Source organism: Anabas testudineus, chromosome 6 (assembly GCF_900324465.2).
Source record: "Anabas testudineus chromosome 6, fAnaTes1.2, whole genome shotgun sequence".
NCBI classification, from domain to species: Eukaryota; Metazoa; Chordata; class Actinopteri; order Anabantiformes; family Anabantidae; genus Anabas; species Anabas testudineus.
In genome coordinates, this window is record NC_046615.1 from 3637850 (window position 1) to 3664095 (window position 26246).

A 26246-nucleotide genomic window follows, 5' to 3' on the forward strand; every position below is an offset into this window, starting at 1 on the left:
ACAATGGGCGCACAGGGTCAGACGCACATTGTGGCCAAAATCTAATTAGCTAATTTAAAGTGGTAGTTCTTAAGAAAAACAGCAGACTAGTGTAGGGCTGAGCTTTATAAAAGAATATATACAAATTATATACAAAAAGGTAGAAAAAAGTGAAAGAGGCAGGAGCAACCAGCAGCCGACTCCCATTAGCTAGAGGAAGCAATTTTTTATTTTCCTCAAATTTCTACAAAAAATACTGCATAATGTCAAAGTGAAAGAATTTTTTTTTAAAACTTTCCAAGTTTAATAAAATACACACACACACACAGACATATACATGCTGTATATATATATATATATATATATATATACATGCTGTATATATATATATATATATATATATATATATATATATATATATAACAAGAAACTGGATCAAACCCTGGAACATCTAAATTTGGTGAATTAAATTTGCAGGTGACTGATAAAAAGTGCACAAAAGTCCTATGGACACTTACAAGGAGCCGCCTTGAGTTGGAGACCAAGAAATACATGTAATTAAGGAAGGTGCTTTTTGTAGAGCACATGGTACCAAGAGCCACAAAAACTAATTCCTTAATAACTTACCTTTTCAACAACATTCACTGAAATCTGTTAAGTATTTTCTGGGATCTCCAGACAAGTGTGCAAACAGACAAACAGGAACAACAAAAAACTTCACCTGCATGACATAGGTAATAATAACATGTTACATGTCTGATATCCTTCAGCTCCCAGGACGTCCCAAACAGTAATTTTCTTCGTGTGAAGCATCACAAAGACAGGCAACACATTTCTCAATACGACAAATCCTCATGTACATCATGTACAACACTGACAACATACCCTCACATAATCATTATGTGTTAAACATGTTATGAACAGGCAGATCTGCCTGGCGTGTTCCCTGAGTCTTTCAAAATCAATACAAATCCTCAGTGAAGTTTTATTATATTTTTAAGGAACATCAAGTAAAAAATAAGTAAAACATTTGGATGTTAATGTTTAACTACAACATGAGATCCTTGTTGCGTTTCGTATAAACAGGAGCTTAAAATAAATTCAGTTTCCTGTAAACACAGTTACAAAAGACACATTGTAACACGTTTAAATCTCCAAGTAGAAGGTTAAAATTTAATGCGTGTCATACACTGAGCGCTGACTTCAGAATGTGACGCACTCAAAGTGTGCAGGGCTACGTGAGAGCAGGTATGCGACCACTGTGTCCACCCCCGTGTTTCTGGTCAGGTTGTGCAGTTTGTCTTTGCTCCTGAACTACTGGTCCAATCCATGATGAGGTCAGAGGGTCCACTGTGTACATTCCAGTGTTTTTAATAGGTCACTACTGAAGTACTCACACTGAAAAGAGAGACGGAATGAATTACATTTTAAGGACACAACAATGTTCCCGTGATCTGTTCCTTTTTATTTTTTTTTAAGTGTTCACCTGCTCTTTTGTTGAACAACCTTTGGCATCACTGAGCCAAGTATCAGTGCGTTCTTGTTTCAACCCACACCCTACGCTGCAAATCCAGTTAACTGTGTTTTTGCTCCCCGGCGTGACAGATTAATACCTGCTCTAAATCAAGCTCCCCTGTCACAGCACGGCACCTGAGTGTTGGTGAACATGAATATGCTTGGAGCTCCGAGGGAACTGCTGGAATATTACATAAATGCCAACATGTGACAATACAATCCACGTGTCATCTAAACTAATAAATCATTAAGATGATCAAAACAGTAACATACAGAGGCAGGCGATGTTCCCATTCTCATATCCTAACGGGTTAATGTATAATAGTACAGTATAATAGAGGGCAGTATTACTGGTTCATAAAGGACAACGTGAACTGTAAATGTGTGTCAAAGGAATATGATTAGCATGACGAAGTGCAATGGAGTTTGCATTTAGTTGAAATTACTGTTGCAAAAGGGGGTCAAATATTTAAGATTGGATATGTTTAGACGGTAAATACATGAAAAGTGTACTTTTTGTCTCATTTATTTAATGGAGTTCCCTTAATCTAAGTTTTAGAACTTTTCACATTTCACCAACGGCACCCTGTTGTTTAACTGAAGTTCAAAGTTTATTCTTCAGCTTGGAAGCAGCAGTTAAGAAAATCTCCCCACAGCCTTCATTTAGCGGTTGTTCTCGAGCTTCTAATAATATCACGTGGTGTTCAACAGCAGATGGAATTTCTCTGGCAGTCACAGATTGTAAACGATAACGGTTTTCTTGTCCACCGTGTGTAAGCATTTGTCATTCGGCTTCCAAATTCACAGCAACAGTGTATATTTACTTGTAGGCTAATATAGGCTGAAACATCTTGTATTCAATCAGTCGCAGACTTAAAGTGAAACCTTCTACAACTGTTAAAGTCACAGACTGTACGTCCAACTATTCACCATGATCTCCTTGATTATATGTTTTCCAGAGCTGTATCAAAATCCTACCTCATTGAGTCTGGAATGGACGACCAAACATGATCAAGTCTGAAAGAAGTCGAGATCTAAGATAAAACCCAGAGAATCGTAACCCAAACTTAACAGGCTGTGAGAACTGTCAACACTTTTGAGCTGTGACTGATTTGATATAAATATGTTCCAACCCTGACTCAAGATAATTACATGATATGAGTGTGGTTTTGGAAGCCTGATGAAAAACTGAGTCATTGCCGAGAAACACAAACACACACAGGGATGTCACCACAGCAGCCACACAGTGCCCGACACATCCTCCTAAACAAATAACAAATCACCATTGAAAACAAAAATCAATATTTTATTAGTGCCAACTATGTAATACAATAAAAACATTTATGGGTCAACTAGAAACCTGAAGACCAGCAGACAACCTTCCAAATAGATAAGATTAGACTGTGTACAGGTTGTGTGAGTTAGAAACTCTAACTTTCAAGTTAATATAAGCATGTAGTGCATTTGTTCCCTTCACTTGCTCTATCAGTTTCCTCTCTCTTTCCTCATTTGGGGTCAGATCATCGCCGACTCTCTGGCATTCCTGAATGGGACGCCTGTCTGGTGTCTGGATGACAGCTCCCTGCAGAAAAAAGACAGAGAGGAGGACGAAAGATCAATAGCTTCACAGAAGACATCCAGGACAAACCAAGGATATAATTATTTTACATTTACTGTGTTCACTATTGATGTAAGACACAAACAAAAGGTGGTCCCAGGTCTTTGCATATTACTTAAAAAAAAGAAAAAGAAAAAGATAAAATACTTTACATTAACACCATGTGATGGTTTTGATTTACCAAATGACAGTACACTCAACTGTAACCAAGTACAAAAACCCACAACACCTCCCAACAGCAAACAACAGCTGAAGATGACTGCAGTGAAGGAAAATGTTTATTTACTTATTGGTCGTGCATGTGTTCCTCAGTTCCTCTGAAAGTGGACCAAGATTCACATTCTCCAGAGTTTAAATGGCATTTTGCTAATTTGCCAAAACAAATTATTGCCAAATGTTGTCAAGTTCCAATAAACCACAACATGGAACCACACCCTTACATAATCGCTTCCATCAGCAAGAAAAAGAGCAACACGGCGTTACGTATAAACATCTGGAAAGAGAGCATAAACAATGTATTTGAGTCAAAACTGATGAAAGCTCCAAAATATTTCTGATGCCATCTGTCCTTTTCTTCTTATCTCTTCTCCAAGGGGACTTTCAATTTTTGACACAGCACAGCTCAACAGCCGCTGCGCCTCTTAGTGCGAAAATAATTCATCTTCCTGGACGTGAGACAAATACTTTAATCTAAAAGCTGGATTCGTGAAACATCATTGTGTGAGTGCATTTAATTTCACAATAGAGCAAATATTTTATATATTTTACATGTATGACAGTTCAGCTGGACTCGATGCAAAATCATCTTTATTGTCAGAGATGTTTTACTTTGCTTCATTAAACACGCACAGCCCAGCCTGCCATCACTCCACAGGATATAAATGCTGCTTCTGTTCGTGGGATTAAACTGTGGTGCAGGGATGTCTGAGGGAGCACATGTGTCGGAAAGAGAAATAAGAGTGTGTGTGTGTGTGTGTGAATAATCACTTTTATACATAAAGAAAGTCTATGGAAAAACAAAGGTGTATTCTAACACAATAGACAGTCTCCAAGGACACAGAACGACACAGAAAATGACAACATATGGTTGCAACAAAAACCCCAAATGACCAGCTGGCCAATACTACAACCCGTGCCACCCACATACAGGCGCAAATGAAAGACAGCTTTGCCACCAACTCATAGAAATACTCTCACACGGTTCCTGGAGCATGACGCGCATGGCTAATGACCTGATTAATGTTGGTATATGTGCGCACGATGCACAAACTGCCTCCTTTGTTTCATGTCTGCAAAATCGATTGGCCCATGCTACTCACAGTACCTTCCTTCAATATCCAATCAATCCTATCATTCCTGCCATCACATTATGCTCACACTACCCCATACTAATGCATGAAAAAGCTACTTCAGTGAAAAACAGCTTTATGCAAAGGCTTCATACTAAGCTAGACTAATCACATTCTGACTCCACCACCATACTGAAAGCACACAGTGCGAGACAAGTGAAGACAAATAGTGTTTAACCCTCAGCAAGATGGCAAAAACTAAAAATATTTCAAGATTATCTGTTTTTACTTAGCTCCACATTTAAAAGTACAGGTTATTTCTTAAGTTCAGCCATGTTACGTTGTTTAAAGGGGCTCTAAAGACACAATTAGTTTCTAAATTAATAATTTTAACTGTTACACACTTAACAGTTTAAACACTGAATCACTTTTACACTGAACATAAAATAATGGAAAGAATCACAATTTCATGGCAATGATTACCTCAGAACTGTGCTCATAATAATAATAATAATAATAATAATGATAATGCCACACTTTAGTCACGCTCCCTGAATTAAAGTCATACATTTTAACTTTGTTTAGTGTTAAAAAACAAACAAAAAACTCTCTTTGTTCTAAAACTTAGAAATAAAGATAGAGCCTGACAGAGCCACCAGGTCCCTTTGCTGTGGGGGTCAGGCATTGAGCTTTGTACCATGCAATGCTTCCGTTTTGAGTTAATAAGCAGCAGCAAGCATTTATTCATTCACTATTCATTAATCACATTACATTTCGTTCTTCATTTCTTTTGGTTTAGACATTTTTAAACTTTTGCTCAGCTAATTTTCTGTGCACAACCATCTAGGTAACACCAACAATTAATCAGAATCAACATGTGTTTTATTTCAATGTTATCTTGATTTCCTTTAATAAGTAGCACATTACACATTAGACAAATATTCTTAACAAATGATTAGGAAATTATATCTCATATAATACTCATACTCATACAATAAAAACTTAAATGTTTGAAGAAGTTCAGGTAAGGTTTAGCATTGCTGTAATCTAGGTCTTCCAAAACTATATGCTACGCATTATAACAGGCAATCTAAAAAGAGCGTATCTGCAATTTACCAGAAAACATTCATAAACATTGCAGCTGCTGTAACAACATTTGATTGCAATCATAAGCCAGAAATATTGTTCAGCTTTCGAGGTAACAGACATTACAACCAAACGTTCTATCTACCATGCATCGATCAAAAACATTGGCAAACCTGAGAGGAGTTGTTGAACTGAAAGTAAGTTTCCATTCATAAAGGGCCATAATGGAACTAATAAAACATTCAGACTGGGTGTCAAGTAGGCCTATACTTAGAATAATTTAGACTGAGGTGGCTGAGTAACATAGGCAGGTGAAATGAGCTTTGTAACCGTCTCTCACATACACTCGCGCATATACACAGGCATTCAGGTGCTGCAAGGTCTATTATGTGCCTGGTACAGCAACAGGACAGTGTTGGGCAGGTTACAATCTTCAGGTGAAATGAGGTCAAGTTGCATTTGTTTCTTTGAGGCTGTGAGTGTACAGAAGACAAAGCAAGAACAGCACATTCAAATAAATCACAATTTGTACATGCATACCAATACAGATATCCATGCACAGGTGAGGGCAGCATGCATGCAAGCCCAAAGAGAATGATTATAACTTCTCTGCTCTGGCAGACATACATCATGCATAATTTAAATTCAAATTACACTGTAAGGAGAAAAAGGAAACTGGAGAGAGAGGAACCAGCAGCCGTAATGTGCTGCACCAGTAAAACCATTTCATTTGCAATGACTCAGCAAGTCAAACCAACCGGGCTCAGTTTCTGAGCTCTTTCTGCCATCACAGTGAAGTACTTAAATGCATCAGTAAAACATAACATTAGAGGCCAGTTCATCTCAGATGATCAAGGTGTAAATGCAGTATGGCCTGATCCACTGCACATCTGTCCATACCATGTGCTCAACACATTTCTTGTAAGTGGTTCACAATGCCAACAACAGTGTTTAAGATGGTAAACATCAAAGTTCAAAAGATACAATAAACATCTTGAATTCAGTACTAAAAATTAAGGGTGATGCTGGGTGATAATATTGTCTTTAATGTCAGAGGGGTGCTGTGTTGTGCATGTAGATACCAATAAGAGGAGCTGTATTGGGGGTTAACACAAATTATACTTTTTGTAACAAAGGTTACAAAGTAACAGGATTTTTTATGTTTTGCTATGTTCTACTTCTGAACTATGTCCTTTTCTAACCTGGCCTTTGTTCTTATTCATGTCATTTTGACAGCTCTGACACATCCTCTTTTCTCAGAGACAATAGACTCAGTCATTCACTGGCAGCTTTTACAGCCACATCACCCTCATCCTATCCTCAGCAGGTGTTCACAGTGAGACACATCAGATATCAGATATAATCTTAAATAGGGGCTCTAGGAAGTACTGGAAAGTTACTAAAGACTGCTGGTGTGACACTTCATTTAAAACAAGTTAAATATAGATCAGGGTAGGAACTGAATCAGTGGGTATCTGTAACCTATACCACTGTCGCTTAACAGAATATGGCATGTTAATGCATGATAGTAGTTTAATTCAGCTTTTAATACATTTTCTGTGGTGAATGTCTAAGGTTGTAGACAAAACCCAACTGATTGTCTTTGCAAGAAGACACAGCAATCACAAGCAAGTTCACCTCTACCATTCCTATTACTGCCGCACTTGTCTTTTCCCACTATTATTCTAAATAATTTACACTAATAATTTACTCACAATGGGATTTCTTCCAACAGGCAACATGCAGTAAGTATCCTTTTGCACCAAAACCCAGAGAGAAGCACTGCCTAAATGAAAAACTCAGGGGAAAATGTGTCTTGACTACTAACAATCCATAGGCTACAAACTGCAGAGCTCAACACACAGGCAATAAGTGTAACTGTTTGTTAATGATAAAATTGATGACAGTCACTGTAGAGTGTGTTCATGTCCAAAAGGAGAAAATTAGATGAACATAACATTATATACCAACATGACACCATGGGAAGTGTTTGTTCATCAGTCCTGGAGGGAGTATTGGATCCTAAAATCTGTGGTACTGCACCATCATGTTAGCACAAAATATTAGGATAATGTATTTAATATAACAGAAGGAAATAAAAAAGTTTACATAAGTGAATAATTTTATTGTCTATGCTATTACACACAATATCTAATAATATCTAATAATAATTATTAATTTGTAGATATGTCATATCTAGCGCAAGTTGGCCAACTAGATGTTACTTTTAACTGTTTTATGCTCAGCTGGACTGAGGGCCTTTTCCCTGACACCCATTAACTCAGAACTTTTCCATTCATTGAAGTGATTTATTCAAACAACCCTTTCAGTGAGACTTTGGTGAAATCTCAACACCTACACTTCCATTGTATTTTTCTATTAGGACTGACAGTCCCCTTTCTTGCACTGGAAGGAAAACAGTGAACACACCTCACAGAGCAATTTATTTTTGATCTATTCAATTTATCATGTCCCTTCACTGCAGGCATGGGGGGAACCCCTTTCATTGAGCTCCTAGACAAACAGTGAGGTGTGGTCCATTCAAGGTTCATTCACTTTTACATTTATACTTGTTAGCTTTTGTTTACCGGAACATGAACAGAAAGGTGTGGGCCAAACACTCACTTGCTGTACCTCTGCCTTGAGGCTGACCCCTTGGTGTAAAACGTAACTCTTGGAACTCGTGTACATGTTTTCCGCTAATTACTGAATAAACATAATAAGGGGTTAAACAAAGCGGTCAAGTCTGAATTAAAGTAGAAATACACTGTACTCAGAAGACTGACAATACAGGTTATCTTGTTACTGGAATAATACTTCAAAATGTATAAAAAAAAAAAAAAAAAAAAAAAAAAAAAAGACACTAAACTACAAATAGTACTTTGGGGTTTAAACACACACTAAGTGGGAGATTATGTTGCCACAATGTTTAACAAATAACTCACCTCTGCTATTGTATTTCTCTTACAAGCCTTTAAGAGTTAGGGTTGACACTTTCTCAAAAAAGTAAAGACTTTGTGTTTCTGTGGAGGTTGAAGCAACTGTTTAATCAAACAAACACCTTGGTGTAGGATATCAGTGTGAGTCTTTGCCTGTGTGCGAACCTGGAGAATCTTTGTCCACATAAGTGAACCCTAATGTAATTGCAGTCAACTTTAACACATGCATGCACACCAAAAAATAGCTGGGCATCGCTGGTAAAGCTAGAATTCATGATGTCATGAATTATTAAACGATGCTCAACAAGTGGAAAACACAGATGCATACTTGCTGAAATCTGAGGAAACAGCTCAGTAAAAATGGTCAATATGAATTAAATCAGTCAGATGTCACAGCAGATCAGCTTAAAACTACTGTACTACTTGTATTTTGTAATATAAAAACAAAACAAAACAAGAAAAGCAAGTTAAGAGTAGACATAAATATGTCCTTGTTTACATCAATGGCTGCACATTACACAACTACTTTGAAGAACAGGGTGTACCAAATATCACAGTGAAGTACTGTAGTAACATTGCCAGTGACACTCTTAAGACTGTTTGAGGGAGGTGCTGGTTTAATTTTATGATCATTCTGGAGGTAGTGGTTTGCGTTTCTAATATTTTGTCCAACTACTGAAGTATAGTAAAAGCAAGTTGTGTAGTTGGATTTAAATCACCTTCCATATGCAATGTGAAATAAGTAATTTAATATAAAGACAAATACTGTCAGTTACTATGTGTTAAACTAAGGCACATAGTGATTAAAGCCACGCTTGTCTGAAGTAGTTAGGTGGACAGGAGTCACTTGGCTGGCTAACACTGCAGTGAGGCTTCCACTGTCCCTTTGTTTCTTTAAATGCGATGAGCTCTGTGTATGTATGTGTTTGATCAGTCATCCGTAGTGAATGCTCACTACTATGTTACATAACACCAATACACCTGCATTTTAACAACGCCCTTAACAATGATAGAGGTAATGTGTGCCTGACTCATTTAGAATGATCATATAGGGCTGTAACCTGCATGTACTTGGCACTGTGTTTTATTACATGACTTCTGCAAAACTCCAAAGCAACCACACACAAACGACCAGATTACAAAAACAAATTCTCTCATACTAAATACAACTCATGTTAATGTGGACTGATATTACAGATGTGCACATGCACATAATGTGAATACAAACACATTTCTCCAGGGAGAGAAGATGATGGGTGAGTACAGCACAGGAGAGTGGCTCCCACACTACTGAACATCCAGTCAACAAAACTAGAGGATCAGGTGACAAGCTTAAGCCAACATGCTCACTCCCTTACACACACAAAAGCTCATGCAGTGTGCAGAGACATGAATCTCTTTTTTTCAGCCTGTGCACTTCTGGCAGGCTGCAGGGGTTACATATGTTCCGCTGCTTAAACATGGGGAAATCTATCACTCAAACTGTGTCAGTGACTTTACTCATTAATACCTGTGCACAACGATCAGCTATTTAACCTTATAGCACTCCCCACGTAGACAGATACACACGGAGATAGAAAAGGTTCAGAAGATATAGCACAACAGTGCCCAGGTCTAAATGTTGAGCCAGCTCCTCTCAATTACAAGGGATTCAAATCTAAATGACAAGCTTCTTCAGTCCTGAGTAGATATTTAGTCCTGAGTATTATATGAGAGATTAAAATCTATTCTATAGGTCAATAATAACAAAAGAAAGACATCATATAACATACTTTGACAAGTGACTCCTAGTTAGATTTAATTAAAGAAACGTACACACCCTGTTTGTGTGAACAGAAGCCAAAGACCATTTGTGTTTCTGTGTCTCATAAAAAGTTAAATTACAAATATACTCAGCAGTTAATTTACAAGCTGCAGAAATATTAAAGACAGAACATACATGCAATATAGAACTGCAAGCTATCGAAAAAGTTCAAGTTCTGCCTTCGGAGAGTGCATATGCATGACTGTGTTTCTATGACTGGCAGAATACTGGTTGAGCTAGTTAACTGGCACTGTGTCAGTCATAATTAACATTGTGAAAAGCAATCAAACAGCAATGAATCTGGTGCGGGGTCAACCAAGATAGCTATTGTGATCTATCTAAAAACTACTGTTTTTTAAATGTCTCCTGTTGTGACATCCGGCATGAGGAAAGTCTCAAAAAAGTGGAAAAGTTATTTCAAGTTGGGTGTGTCGTGGCCTCTGGCACGCAGATACTGTCCATAACTAAGGAGGAGAAGGAAGAGTTTAGCTCATCTCTAAACAAGGAAGTCATGTATTTCCTTGTTTTCCAAGAACCAAGTTATTTTTATCAGGCATTTATCATACAGTAATACACACACACACACACAATATATATATATATATATATATATATATATATATATATATATATATATATATATATATATATATATATATATATATATATATATATATACACACACACACACACACACACACACACACACACACACACACACACACACACACACACACACACAGATATACATATATACATACACATACATACATGTGTTGTGCAGAAGGTGCGTAACTTACTAAACAGAAAACTACAGTTCTATTTTAGTGCTGTGGTGTCCCCACCCTGTCCTGCTGTAAAATGCTATGGAAAACAAAGTTAGATTATCTCGGTGTCAGTCACAGGTACTCACAAACCCACTAGACAGATCATACACACATCAGTCTGATCATTTCCCATTGGTGTTTATAGACAGGCAACAGGGTGGAGCTCGGTTTCTACAAGTTTCTGTTGTTGCGGTTAAAAATATGACATTTGGCAATATGAAGAGTAAAAATGTTATGACTAGACTATGACTATCAGTGAAGTATTTACCAGCCTTGTTCCAAAAACAACAATGTGATGGATGACAGATTAAAAGTTTGCTTTTCAGATGAGCAAAGTAATGTAAAGGAATGTTTCTACTTCTGAACTATGTCCTTGTCAACCAATGTGTAGGGGGTACCTGAAATAATACTAAGACCTGAAATTAAGACTTATTCACTTTGCCAAATAAGGTTTGCCAGGTGTGTTGGTTTTAAAACTCATCATGTTAATTTGAAAAACAAACTCTCCTGAATGGAATTAGCAAGAGAGATCATATTTCTCCTACATTATCTTCTCTCCCTTGGCTCCTTGTAATATTCAGAATAGAGTTTAAAATACTTATCCTCACATATAAAGTACTCAATAATTACTTGTGGTTCCTAGAGTTTCCATTATATAATGGGAGGCAGAGCTATTAGCTATCAAGCTCCTCTCCTTTACAAACAAAACTGAATTGATTTGTTTCCCACTTGTTCTTGAATTATAGAAATCACAACACAAACACAAAAACAACATTTAACAAACATTTTTGTATTGATGTTATTTAGTTTTTGTGTTGTTGTAGATCTTTTCTGATTGAGTTTTTTTCCTTTCCATCTGAACTGAGAATAACTGTGACAAGGCAAAACTACTTCCCTCTGGAATTAAAGGTCCCTATTATGCTTTTCAGGCATGATAGGGGTTGATAATTAGTCTGTAAATTGCCAAAAAAACGCGTAGATTGCCTCTACTTGCCTGTTTGAAAGTGTGCATTTCAGGTCTTTTTCAGATTGATCCGTTTTCAGGGTGTGTCGCTTAGTATGCAAATGAGATGTGTCCTGCACGCCTCTATGCGGAAGCGAATATGACGTAGCGGAGTTTGGGTTACAGCATCCTTCTTATCGCCCTGGTAACGGGGAGGTCCCTAAAAACACTGGATACACCGACTGAGCGAGAGCAACTGGTTTGGCTTAAATCAGACCTATAAGCTTACTGGTTTCATGGAGACAGTCTTCAGCAAAGGTCCATCCAGACCTACAAACCTTTCTATCAGGATGTTCTGAAAGGTCACTAAAGTCTGTTAGCTAAGATGGTTGGAAATACTATAGTAACTAAGTAATATTAGTAAAACGTAACGTTAGCTCTGTAAAGCATGTTTGCACAGATGTACAAACATTTAAATAGAACAGGAAGTTTATGAATGGTTAGTGAATGTAACCAACCATATTATGGGACATAGGATGTGGCTAACGCTAGCAGGCTTTAACCAACCTAGACCTACCATCTGTAAACAATGATTGCACAGACTTACAAAAATTTCTGTGCTTTGTTTGTTTTGTACCTTGGTTTGTAATAAAACAATTGTAAGTAGTGAAATGTAACATTAGCTTGGCTCTAAGTAGGTTACGTATTTTTAACTGGTAGTATTTGTCAATGATGTTTCTGAACTTAATTTAGCTTGATTTCTGTAATATAGGCCTAGTTGTTTTACATAACGACTTTATACTGCTAGAGTAATGATAAAAACACACAGTTACACAATGTCCGTCTGGCTTAGAGTTTCAGATGCTTGATACTGGGAGAAAAGCTTACATTTTTCAATACAACTGTGCCAGGGTGTTTACAAAATATAAGATTAGGTGCATGTTTTTTATTTTGACAACTTCATAATTTAACCTTACAGGTCTGTATTCATGTATTATGCCATATCTACTTAGCTAGGTCACAAGAGGCAGCTGATCTGACTATGGGCATTTACAGCTAAGAGGAACACAGCACACAGCAACAGCCTTTATCATATCACAATAATTTATATGTCTTAATGATAATTAAAGCATGTTATGCCATACTGCCTACATTTTCTTCACATGATGGAACATTTGTGGGGTAAAACTACTAGGAAGTGCACTTCTAACATACTCGGTGTGTGTCTGCACGCACCCTAGATTCATCTCAATGTACCGAAATTTCCGAAAGTGGATTTTGAATTATAGGAGACTTTTAGTCTTCCTTTCTATTAATGTTAATTGTGACACTTAATTCGGGTTGAAGGTAGAAAAGCAGTTGGATATGCAAGATTGTGCACCAAAGTAGGCTATAAGTGGGGGATGTTTAATGGGAACCTTGGAAGAGTTTATTAAAGATACTGCTGCTTAGTTTCGTTTTCAAACAAAAACTGATTTTACATCAAAGAAAATGTATGTATGTTATAACTGATGTTTTTAATTTGTTTTTATCTACTAGTATTTGTTGCCACATCTCTCTTATGTATTGTTTAATTTACTATTCTTATTGATTTACACAACAGAATGCAATTGACCTAGTATTTATTTTTCTGAAAAGGAGAAAGGGAAAATTTTTCTCTGGCAGATTTTCAGTGGGGAGATGTTTGATGTAGGTAATTTATACACAGTGACAGATGTCACTGTGTATAAAATAAGTACACTTGCTACAAGTGGAGCCTCAAAATTAGATTAACACAGATTTACAAGTTGATGGTGTGATAGTAGGAAACCTGATATGCTATGTGATGTGGTTTGCTTTGCTTACCACACTTACTTTGAGCTTGACCACAGCTTTCTTCTACATCCGTCAACTGCCAATAAAGGGGTTTATTTTGCAAGTTTAAGCTTGTTAATTACCAGTAAGGATCCCTCGAATTACTACCTACTCTGACAATTTAGCAAATCCCCCAGAACCTCTGTAGATAGTGTGAATGGTGAAAACCAGTTAATGTTGATTTTATTGTAGTTTCAACATGTCAATAGCTAAATAACTGGAGCTCACGCTGGCTCCAGAAAAAGATCACATGCTTGAATGCAACAGACCTGAACGGAGAGCGAACACAAACACCGGCAGCACTGGATACTCAGATGCTTTCATGTGTCAGTCTCTCTGTGTACTGACTCGGGTCCTCAGTACTGAATGGAGCTGTGAAGTCTTCTAGCTTCGGCACCTTTTGTTCTCTCGAGATCCTGGATCCCCTGTTGGCTTTTCAGAGGCTTTGTTTGTATAACTAACAGTTCCACTGTGGCTGTGGTTAAGGAGTTACACTAGTTAGATCCTTACATTTGTTGTGACACAATATTTTACTAAGGTTAATGCTAATGAAAACCACAGGGTCATCAATACATACATTTTGTATACCGTTTTTGGCTTGGACAAGCATAAACTTTCACTAAAAATGCTTCTCTGTATTTTTGGAACAAGCATAGTCATAGAAACGTGTGTTAACACCATAATCATGATAAGAACCAAACTTCCTTCGCCCGAGTGTAGTATTAGTGTTGAGATTATTCATACTAAATCCTTCCATTCACTAAGATGACAACAGCACAGTTAGTTCCTGGTTAAGCCAGAAGTAAAGCAAACACAGATGAGGTCAAATTACAGTCACTGGGATATGGGCTGAGATACATCTGAGATGCTTTTACACTCAATACAGGCAAGAATTTTAAGATTTCTATTCATTTGTATTGTTGCATATAGCATCTTCTGTTTTAATACTTTGCTATATATACAGCTTAAGCATTTATGGTTCAGTGATGTCAAACATCACCTTAATTTCTTGAAATGTAATCCAGGATAAATGTGTTTAGTCCCATTGGGTGAAGATTTAAATTAAAATGGCAAATTAGTATTGGCATTAAAATGTTAATTTATGTCCTTAGGCTCTGTGCATCCTACTCAACACTGTCATCACGTTCAAGGAACTGCCTGTTCTAGTCTCCAAATGTGCGATTTGTTCTGTTGTTCTAAACTTATGTGATGTGCGATTCTGTCCAGTTTAAATGACTCTCAGTCTTTTTATCTGACATTGTTGGATAGCATTTCTGATAACTTACTTGATGAGAGCTGCCCTGGGTGTGTCATGCTGTTCTTGAGCTTCACTGCTTTGAGAAGCTCTGGGTGATGCCGGGCTTGAAGAAGGGACAAAGGAGGATGGAGGATGTGTAGTGGATCGTAGTGATGAAGGGAGGACAGAGGAGGACGGAGGGTTCTTTTTGCTTCGAAGAAAACGGAGAGACTTCACTCTAATAGGCTGGCTGATGGCATGGTTACTATGGCGACGGGCTGCTTTGACCACAGGTCCAGTGCCTGCCCTCTTCAAGTTAAACTCTGGTCTACAAAACAGAAAGACAATCCTTGATAGAATACCCCGGTTTACTTTTATTACTACAAACAAAAGCAATTCATTAACTGATGAGTAACTAGAAAGAAACAATTCACACAGAATGAAAAACAAAACAAACAAAAAAGTAATGGCAAAGACTGAAGAATTGTGTTTCTCTCTATCAGCATCTATATCTACCACAGAAAACACCTGCTTACTGGCTACTGCATTGGACAGGAGGACTTGGGGAAAGGTATGATTTGAAACAGCTGAGGCAGGAAATAATTTAGAACATGCACTGCCACTGCATGTACTCTAACTTTATAAAGGTACAATACACTGTATTGCATGTAGACGGTAAGATCCTTGTTTGCTCCTTGTTAGGAGATGCTATTAATTTTACACAAATCATCTAACCAAGGTGTCACGTTCTACCATATGACAAATATGTATGTAATGTATAATATGACTTATGAGTTTTTACCCTGACACTGTACATAAAACACGAAAGAGAATGAACAATTTCTGCAGGATGAAACTCATGCAGAGACTTCAAAGGTGTATATACCCTAAAGAAAATCACAGCAGACGTTATGTCTTGACCTGAAGATACAAACTATTAACTTGTATATGGTGCATATAAACCCGCTGAGGCAGGCAGGTGGGCAGACATGCAGGGGGAATTCCTGGAGACAAATGCCACAAAGGAACGCAGAGCATTCCTTCTATTGTCTGTATCCTGTGTCATGTTTTGTCTACCAGTTCCTTCACAAATTCAACATGTAGGACAAGAGTCCTCATGGACAAAGGCACTGAGAGATACAACATGCTTTGACAATACAGTAAGACTAGAGCTATGTCACATGATAACGTCAAGTTACCGTGGTATTCAAGCAGTGTGACCCTTAAGGCCAAGTAAGGGCACCAAACCCTGAACTTTGACCTCTCCAATGCGGGACCTACTTAGCAATATCTGATTTGATATGATTATTTTGATGTTTCCCTTTGCTGTCCACTTGTGCTCCAACATATAAATGTTGGACAATACAAATAAAGACAGAAATCAGGTTAAGAATTAAATAAATATTAAATCTGCCTATTTGGGCACAAACTTCTAAATAAGTCATGTAAGACAAAACCACGGTTTAAATGTTTAAATGCCCAGGCAGGACTCTCTTTAGATAAGCAAGTATAGCTAATGACATGCGTGACCAAATACAATACTGTCTATCTGCAGTTGGTATGTGTATGCTGTATAAATGCACAAGAAAGACTGTGTGCAGTTTGGGGACAGATTCCCTCTATGTTTATTTTAACCTCACACTGATTTCAATTCGTTAATTCTTTAATTCCTCCACTTGTTTCTTAGCACATACATTTCATACTGGGATAAATTTAAGCGCCAATGATTTACGTTTCAGCGACAGTTCAACATGTGGCCAGGAAGAACCAGCGGTCAAACCACTGACCCTGCAGATCACAATTGACCAAACTCCAAAACGTGGCAATCAAGCTTTGCATTTCTTCCTCCTGCATTTCTTACTCAACTTGTCTTTAAAGCTTTAACAATTTGTTAAATTTTTTTTCAAGTGACATGACTTTCCACACCTGGCAGGGAGCATTGTACAGCTCCATCCTTTACCAGTAATTTGCCCCCAAATTACAATAATCCTTTTGGTGACCCCTGATGACCCCTGGTGACCTGCAGCATGGTTAAAACAACATAAACTACTTGACACAAAGACTAAAGCTGTGAGGAATGACAAGTATGCTTGACACATGTACACACGCACATGCAAAACTAGACTGACCCAGCCTTTTGGTGGGAGTAGTGTGCCTGTTAGTGGAAAAAAACAACATTACAATGAGAGGATTAGAAGACTATTGTGAAATTCCAAGTGCTGCTGGAAGACCAGCTGGTTTTAATCCAAAGAAACAATACCTGCAGACGTTGACGAACAGTAGATTTTTCAACTGTTCTGGAAACAATTGAGGTCCACAAAAGAAGCAGACAAACAAAGATCACACAGTCACATCAAGAGCGACTGCATGTACAGTACATCTAAGGTGAGTCCGGAGGGCAAACAAAGGGTTACAATACCCAAGGAACTAGACAACAATAAAATAGACTGTCTTGCACAACTTCTCTTCTTCTGCTGTACACATTTGCATTAAAATAAACAAGCTCTCTGACATATGTGTGGACATGGACAGGCCTTGTTCACATGTGTTTCATACTTTAGACTGTTTTATGCACCACGCTCATTTGCCTACATATACTTCTAATATGGGAAAATACATATGGGAAAATCTCCAATATGCCAGGAGCAAGTTCCCAAAAAGATAAAAGAAAGGTTTGTTGAATAAGCCCAATAAAACGAAGAGAACTGCAGTATAAATGTGAGCACATTTAGCTATAAAAAAGTCTCAAGTTCTGACAAAGGAACTGATGATCAGTAGCCTGCTGAGAATCAAAAAACCCTCAGGACAAAATAATAAGCTCAGATTTCAATTTGTTACTGCATCACACACTTGCATGGGGTAACTTTCAGCTAATGATATTGCTGCAGAGGAAATATTAAACTGACAGTGGGAATGACTCATTTTTATTGTGAAAGGATGACACTAGCTATAAGAAAATGTAAAGTGTAAATCAAGATATGTAAGGTGTCAGAACAAGGACAAACAGATTTAAAGTATTACAGTAGAGTTATGGTGCACCTACTGCGTTTGATTGCAATCTACGAAAGGTGGTCATATTGTTAGGTCCACAATTTTTATGAACACAAAAATTAAAAAAGGGGCAAACTACTAGAACCACATGCTAGAATTTAAATTAAGGAATCCTTGTGAACACAGAGAGGTAATACACACCAATAAACATGCTTTAGTTGACATATGCAATGCCTGTCCTAAAAAACAAAGACACTACCTGGATTTTTTTTTTTCCCCGAGAAACTGTGGCCACCACAGTCCAGACCTCAACCCCATTGACAATCTTTGGGATGTGCTGGAGAAGACTTTGCGCAGCAGTTCGACTCTCTCATCATAAATACAAGATCTTGGGGAAAAATGAATGCAACTCCAGAAATAAATGTTGTGACATTGCAGAAGCTTATTGAAACTGTGCCACGGTGAATGCGTGCGGTTATCACACCTAAAGGTGGACCAACAAAATATTAGAATGTGTGACTTTTTTTGGACTGGCAGTGTAGTACATTAGTGTACATATAATGTTTTGTTTGCAATGTTCACCCTTTTTCCTCACCTGTCAGTTTCCCCACAACCAGCTGTGTCTGTCACAGAGTCAGAGGCCACATTTACAGTACCACTGCTGCCCTGCATGACCGGCTGGTGGGTGCCGCCTCTCTGCTGACCCTGTCTCCTGGATCTGATCTGAAAGTAGAGGAAACATAGGGCAGGTGAAGCAGCTGGAATAAGAGAATAGACAGATTTCCGTCTGACCAGAAACCAGGTGGTTGGTCCTTCATCATGATAAATAAGTGTGTCTTGTTTTTGACTTCTGAGCTACAGCCCCCATTTTCCCCAGTCTGTGTTCTTACCCAGCATCAAGAAGAGACTGCTGAAAGGATGCGTTTTAATCACTTTGAGGAGGCAGACCAGTATGTGGGTGTTAGCTACATGCCTATCTTCAATCGTACTTTTCTGTCCTAAAAATAGTATAACCCATTGCATTTTTTTTAATTTTTTTACTAGTTCTTAGATTTTTATGTGGGCCTAGCAAACACACTGTATTTACATGCTACATATATATATATATATATACACACAATATATATACCCCAATAAATGATCCCCAAGAGGAAATTCACTTTTTACAGCAGCGCTATAAGAATTACAAAAAACAATAAGCAATAAGGCACTATGCAAGTAACAGGTGAGTGAAGTAAATAGAGATATTAAAAAAATTAACTGGCAGCACATAAATTGATATAGGCAGCCAGTTGCTTGAGCTACTTCTTCTCAGAGTCAGAACTCAGTTAGATATGTGCACAGATGACACATATTTTTAGTCAAGAAAGATTTTAATGCAGGGAAAGATTTAAGTGCAGAGAAAGGTTTAAAAGAATTCAGTTTTCAGCAAGTTTTGAAAATTGAGAGTAAGTTCATTCCACCATCTTGGAACCACCAGAGCTGAAATGTTTTGCCTGGGATCTTTTGAGGTGAGGTGAGGGGACCGCAAAATGTTGTTCACTTGCAGAGTGCAGTGAGTGAGTGGGATTGTAAACTTGGATGAGGGAGTTCAGGTAGACCGATGATGTTGAGTTGACCACTTTGTAGGCAAGGGTCAGGGCTTTAAACCTGATGCAGACGACTACAGGAAGCCAGTGCAGAGACATCAAGAGTGGTGTAAAAATGAGATGTGTTGCTGCATTTTGGATCCTCTGGAGGGGTTAGATGGTGCATGCTGGTAACCCCATCAGTAAGACATTGAAGTACTCCAGCTGAGATATGACCAGAGCCTGCACAATGAGTTGTGTTGTATAGTCCGAAAACTAGGGTCAAGAACAGACGGGACAGGGGACAGAAGACAAGAACCTCTGTTTTGGAGAGGTTAAGCTGAAGATGCCTCTCTCTCATCCAGGCAGCAATTTCAGCAAGGCATACAGAGAACCTTGCCTCACCTTGCAGTTGTATACCTCCACCCACCAGTCAAGTTGCTGTTTACATGCATGTTTGTCCAGATTCATATTCTAATTAGTTCATCCATGAGTCCAAGTTGACAGTTCAATCAGATGTAATGAAATTCTCTCCAGAAGTGTACCAATGTACCAATGTAAGGTCACTAAATAAAGTCTAGGATAAACTATTTTCTATTTCAACAATAACAACACAGTATTTCCCAGATGGAACAAATCTATTATAAAAATACACAAATTCTCATATCTTCTATTAAAGCTTTACCTCAAAATATTTATAGTCTGCTGTATATCTAAATTATAAAAAAATTAAAAGGTATCCAAAAGGATTAGCAGAATCCTACTTTTTTTTGTTGTTTTCCATGGTTTTTGCATTTAAATACTAATTTATTATAACTTTTTTTTATCTTCTGGCAGCCCTTGCTGCCAAAAAACCCAAAACAAAACATCTTTTACATTGCATTCTGATTTCTTTCTTGCTCAGTCATCAGTTATGCAATTTTCTACTTGTTTTTCTTGCCATATTACATTCTCACAGCTATGTAAAAATAATTAAATCGTTATGCATCTATCACACATCACCACCATCACTGTCATCCAATGTCATCAATGCAAACTGTAAACATTAATCATTTTTTATTAAACCATCTGTTAACAAGCATAAACATGTTTGTATCCCTGCACATGGCCTCCCATCTGCTGCCGGTAACACTGAAAGCTTGTTGGCTAATAGCTAACTACTGTGAACACGCTAATGTAAAAACTGAATGCATGTGCATTAACCATTCAGGTTAATGCACATGCTTAATTTGCACATGTTAAAGACATTACAAATAAATGTAAGCACAGATTAACACTTCCCATCTTAGTCAAAGTTACATTTAATAAAAGGTCCTTGTGGGTGTTAAGATTTGACCTTGATATGACTTTATAGTGAACAGAGGAGCTCAAGCATCTAATCATATTTTGACTGCATTTTTTAGCAGATAGAAATTTAACTAAAATAGGGACATAATATCATTTCCTTTCAATCAAAGGCCACTGAACTGAATCAAGATCACATAATGACACACTTGTATCTGCAATCATCAGATTGCTTAGAAAAACAATGTAAGATTATAGTGCAACAAAACATGCGTAATACACCCCTATTTGTGACCTGTTTCCAAAGCTTGGCAAGGCAGTGGACCTTTAGTGGACAATCAGAGCTACAGTTCACAGTGTAACACTGTAAAAGCTCTTTGTACAGGCTATGGTTTCAAAATGCACTTTAACAGCATTGAACTTTGTTTTTTGGTATTGTATGTTCCTGGACATGATGATTTAAGAAATCTTATTACCGTACCAAATGTTTTAAAAACTACAACACCTCCATAAGTGGACTACTAGATATATGTCCTGGTTGTACCATGTCAAATTAGCTTCTAACATCTCAGGTCTTGTAACTGCCACTATGATGGCAGTAATAACACAAACACCTCTGCTTAATCATTCAGAAAAACCTCATTACCAAATATTAATAAAAACAGTAAGCATAGAGATACGCCTAGTTGTGTCAAAAGTGATTTACCTCAAATGCCAACTTAGTGGTCCTTGTTGCCCAGTTTGGTTTTAGCAGAAGAATGCTCTCAAACACTCTGTCCTTTGTTTAAGGCTTTCAGACCTCTGGCTCTCAGTGGATTCTGATTTCGTTTTTGGCTAAAGAAAACCTCATACTGTTTAGGAGAAAGAGTGTAAGAGCCCCCAAATGGCAGGGAGGGCAGAATAATGTTCCTGACAGTAGATGCTGTGGTGACACTAAGTTAGCTTAATACATATTGAGGTCAGGCAATCTGACTAAAAGATCATATCACAGATGATGATCCATGATGTGGATTGATGTCTCCTACCCAATTTTGAAATGTACTGTACAGCCATTTTATAAATAGCGAAAGTAATTGTTCCATTTAGTAGATATATGTTACACTCAATCATTGAATTACATAGGTGCAAACTGGCGAGGCTCCAAAAAGGTGACAACATTTCACTGATCAAAGTTATTTATCAGTATTAAATTTGATTAAATAATCAGAGTTGAGAAAATGTATGTGCAAAATATGCTAAGCACAAAAACTAAAAATAAATAGGCTATGCTGTATACATAGAAATTGAAGATAAAATTTTGATTAAATATGCATTTACACACTTGCATATAAAAGATTAAAGGTACAGTTCAGTATTTTTACAAATATGATTTCACACTTTCTTGCAGTTAGAGTTACATAAAAAAATGATACCACCCTCAAAAACTGTCAGTATTAAGAGTCAGTGAGAAGCTAATTAGCTTACCTTGAAGCTATGCCCATTGTCACAGTGTCAGTCTTCATTCTAAACTAACTTCTGCCTTTAACTTCATACTGCGTGTACAGATGTGTGAGTAGTATCAGTGTAGTCCTCTGCTTATTTGCAAGAAACTTAACTTAAAAGTCCTGTCATGTCATGATCTCAAAAAAATTGTTCTTTTAGTAATATTTGTCTTGAACATCATTTTCATGATGATATATACTGTGATAAATGATGAATGATCCAAAAGCTCTAGAGAAAATGTTTATAGTAGTTATCAACAAAAGATTTATAATAGGATCTTGTACAATGACACTGGACTAGTAAGTCAAACTTTACCTGAGACTGTGTTAGTGAAGTTGAGGTTCGACTCCTGAAAACCCGTCCAGGTGCAGGACTGCGCTGCCTGGACTTGGCTTGTGTTTGTGAATTTCTCTCTTCAACCCTATGTCGGCCCATTGGGTCTAGCAGGTACCGCTGAGCCAGATGCATCACCCGGGTCAAAACACTTTTAGCACCAGTAACAGAGTCTGTGGTAAAAAAAAAAAAAAAAAAACGTTAATTCAAAATCTCCTTTGTCTTTTAAACCCTTGTAATGTACAGTAGATAATGTTACTTGGTGATATTACAATCACACTCCCAGTAAGTTATCATTCCATTACAGACATCCCTCTGCCTTTGTGTGTGTGTGTTGGTGTGTGAATGTGTTCTTGTTATACACAAATGAATGTTATCAGTGGCTCACCATATTTACTCAGGGGGCACAATCTGCCTGCTTAGACAAGCTGTGAACACAAAGACCCACTTATACAATGTCCTGCACATGTTTTTGTGCAAGTACACTCATGCATACAATCAGACACAGACTTTGAAGCTGTATCTCATGTTTATAACACAAGGAAACCAAGAGATTTAAATGGCTATGTACTATGTATTGTGTTCAAAGAAAAAGTCAAGCTTTACTGCTGCAATAAAATGACAGAAAACTATCATTTAGCAATGTGACGTTTTTTTGTCAGCTCTTCCTGCCATAGGAGTAATTATGACATCTGAGAGTATAGTAGCTTTATGTTTCTCGAGGTGGAAACCATCAGAATATGACAACAGTTCTGCTATCTAGTCTAAAAGTCTATACCCAAGTTTATTTAGGCTGCAACTACACTTCTGCAATAGGCAGCTGTGAACTGTCTGCTTACAGAAATCGCAGCTCAGTGTCAGTGAGTGAATATAAACATAAAGGCTGCACTGTCTCTTTTTCAGTAACAAGACATTTTAAATGTAAATTTACATTTACATTTAGTCATTTGACACTTTTATCCAAAGTGACTTACAAGAGAGGTACAAAGCAAGTAAATATCAAAGTCAATGAGAAAACACAAGTGCTATAGGAAGAAATGCTTTTGTTATATGAGATGCAAGGTTAAACTTTTTTTTTTATTTAAATGCATAGAAAGTTGTGGGCAAGTTCTACTTTAAGCAGATTTTTGAAAATTGGTTGTGAGGCTGCCGAGCGTTCAGAGATTGGCAGCTCATTCCACCATTGTGAAACCCAGCAGTGCGCAAAATAATATTATACACTACCTGGATGTAACTCCAATTTTATACATTTATGCATTTAGCTCAGAGTCACTGTTTATCCGTGAGATACATGCATGCTTATCTCTCTAGCTAGGGTAAAATCCAGCTCAGTCATAAATCAAAACCTATGCTCTCCCCTTGTGTCAACGACAGTGTAAATGTAGCTTTAGGCTGAGCAGGGCTTTGAGCTAAATGCTAATGTAAGCATGCCAGAATGCTGTTGCTAAACAGGGATAATGTGTACCATGTTCAGTTAGTAGGATTCATCCTCTCAATACCATGAATGTGTGTACAAACCTTTATAGTGAATTATATCAACCTGTGCAGAATATAATTTCAAGGAAATGTACAATCTCAAGAAATAAATATGGTAATTTTGCAATGGATGGCAACAACACCAGTCAAAATCCCACTAAAATTTCTACAACGCTGAAAACAAAAAAATCTTTCTTGGAATTCAAATTTTATCAACAGTATGTTGTGTAACTTACTAGGTGTAGTAACAAACCAATGTAATACTGTATTCAAAATATTGTTTTATAATGGCCTTTTAATACCATTATCCATGTGCCTTGGTAAATCGAGGTGGCAGAGAACTAACAGCAGGGAAGAGCAGCAAATATTCAAAGAACACTGATGAGTTTTATATATACACTTTTCATGAGACATTAAATTAACCACTTTGCTGCTCTCAGCAACTAGATTCACCTGCAGCATTTTCAGAGCAGAGATTACTTATTTTAAAAGGAGTTTGAAATCTTTTTTAATATACTTCACTAATGTTCTTTTAAAATTAGCTGGGTGGTTAACACAAACACAGAACACATATTTATTATGGTTTTACAAAGATCATACAAATGGTTCTATTTCGATTATGTGAGTTAGATGAATATGGCCTAAGAGTTATAAAAGAGCAACAGTCTTGTTTTGACAAAAATAGTCTTTGACTTGAGGCATCTCTTCAGAAGCCATACAGTATGTTTAGTAAGATTTGCTCTGGCACTTGCCTCTGCTAAAAGTATTGTTTAAGGTCTTAAGTCTTTAAGTTAAGTGAAAACAAGCGGTTCTGTTAAAATGCAGTTTTAAAAGAACGGATTTGGAATTTAATGGCATCATTAGGCAGGCTTGTACTTGAACGTTTTGCATGTGACTCCGCCTTTTGTCGAACCTGCCGAATTGATAGTGATTTAGTACCTCTGACAGTTTATTTCCTGTATTAGCTAGGACCATTCATCAGGCATATGGATGTGACAGGTCTAGACATGTTGTATAAACTAATGTTGTAATAACACACATAATAAACAGAACCATATATATGCAGGGAGGCAAGGTATATATCCATAAGCAAACAATACAGACACTAACCTTTCTCAGTGCTTGTGCCTCCTTCGGAAGATGGAGATGTATTTTCTTTCTCATTTCTTTCCATTATATGGTTGGACAGTGTGGCCTTTTGCTTATCGCAATGTTCTGAAAAAAGGAACACACAAACTTCAATACACAATATTATAGTTTGCACCATTATGTGTGCAGAAGCTGATGTCTGTTTGTCTTCTTGTTGTTGTGCGAGACAGCTGTAGACAGGTATACCGACATTCACCAAGAAGTAGCCTGATCACTTTTATGTGCAATGGGTAAATCAATACATGAATAAGATGCTTTGTGCAACGTTTTAAAGTGCCTGGTTAATCAGAGGAACCAGATTACCAAGTTTACATGCACTTGAGTAATCTGGGTACTCTAACTTAGAGTATATGAGTAATGTGATTTCTCCCCAGTAACTCCCTCCCTTTTGGCCACCAAAATCTAAACTGTTCATCACAGAGGTCCAAGTGGTCAGATTCCCTCTTACTTAGCTTCTTTTGCTTGCTTTTAACCTCACTTGTAAGTCGCTTTGGATAAAGGTGCACAAAATGTAAACTTAGTTAAGAAGTTGTACTTGAGAAAACTCATTGCAACCAGGTTACTTAAGTCCATGTAAATGCACTCAATGATATGTGTGATAAACAGAATGGGGACCAACTCTGGTGAAAAAGTCACCAGTGTTAATAAATATGAACACTAACAAACATACAACAGAGGTTGAGTCACTTTAGTTTCTACATCCCAAGCACTGGTCAGCTCAAGCAATTTGTTTAAAAATGGAAACAAAAATACATCCAGATACGTATACAAACAAATTAACACAGATCTTAGTGATACAGTGTGATGGTACAGTAAAAAAAAAAAAAAAAAAAAAAAGATATTCTATTAATATTCTTGAGAATGCATTTGTT

At 37.3% G+C, this 26246-nt stretch overlaps 1 protein-coding gene across 3 annotated transcripts in view; it reads right to left on the reverse strand.

Annotated features, from left to right (window-relative positions):
• Positions 1–2812: 2812 nt before the first annotated feature.
• Positions 2813–26246, reverse strand: part of si:ch211-266k8.4 (TBC1 domain family member 12) — a 51876-nt gene continuing 28442 nt past the window's right edge. Inside the window, exons 11-15 of one of the 3 annotated variants that reach the window (XM_026365512.1) lie at positions 25336–25440; positions 22732–22922; positions 18678–18805; positions 15141–15419; positions 2813–3076 (exon numbers count right to left, since the gene is read on the reverse strand). In XM_026365512.1, coding sequence (XP_026221297.1) covers positions 3010–3076; positions 15141–15419; positions 18678–18805; positions 22732–22922; positions 25336–25440 — 770 coding nt within the window. In that variant the 3' untranslated portion in view covers positions 2813–3009. Of the gene's footprint in view, positions 3077–8354; positions 10695–11025; positions 14330–15140; positions 15420–18677; positions 18806–22731; positions 22923–25335; positions 25441–26246 lie in introns of those variants that run through there. The other 2 variants (XM_026365513.1, XM_026365511.1) reach the window with 2 other exon arrangements.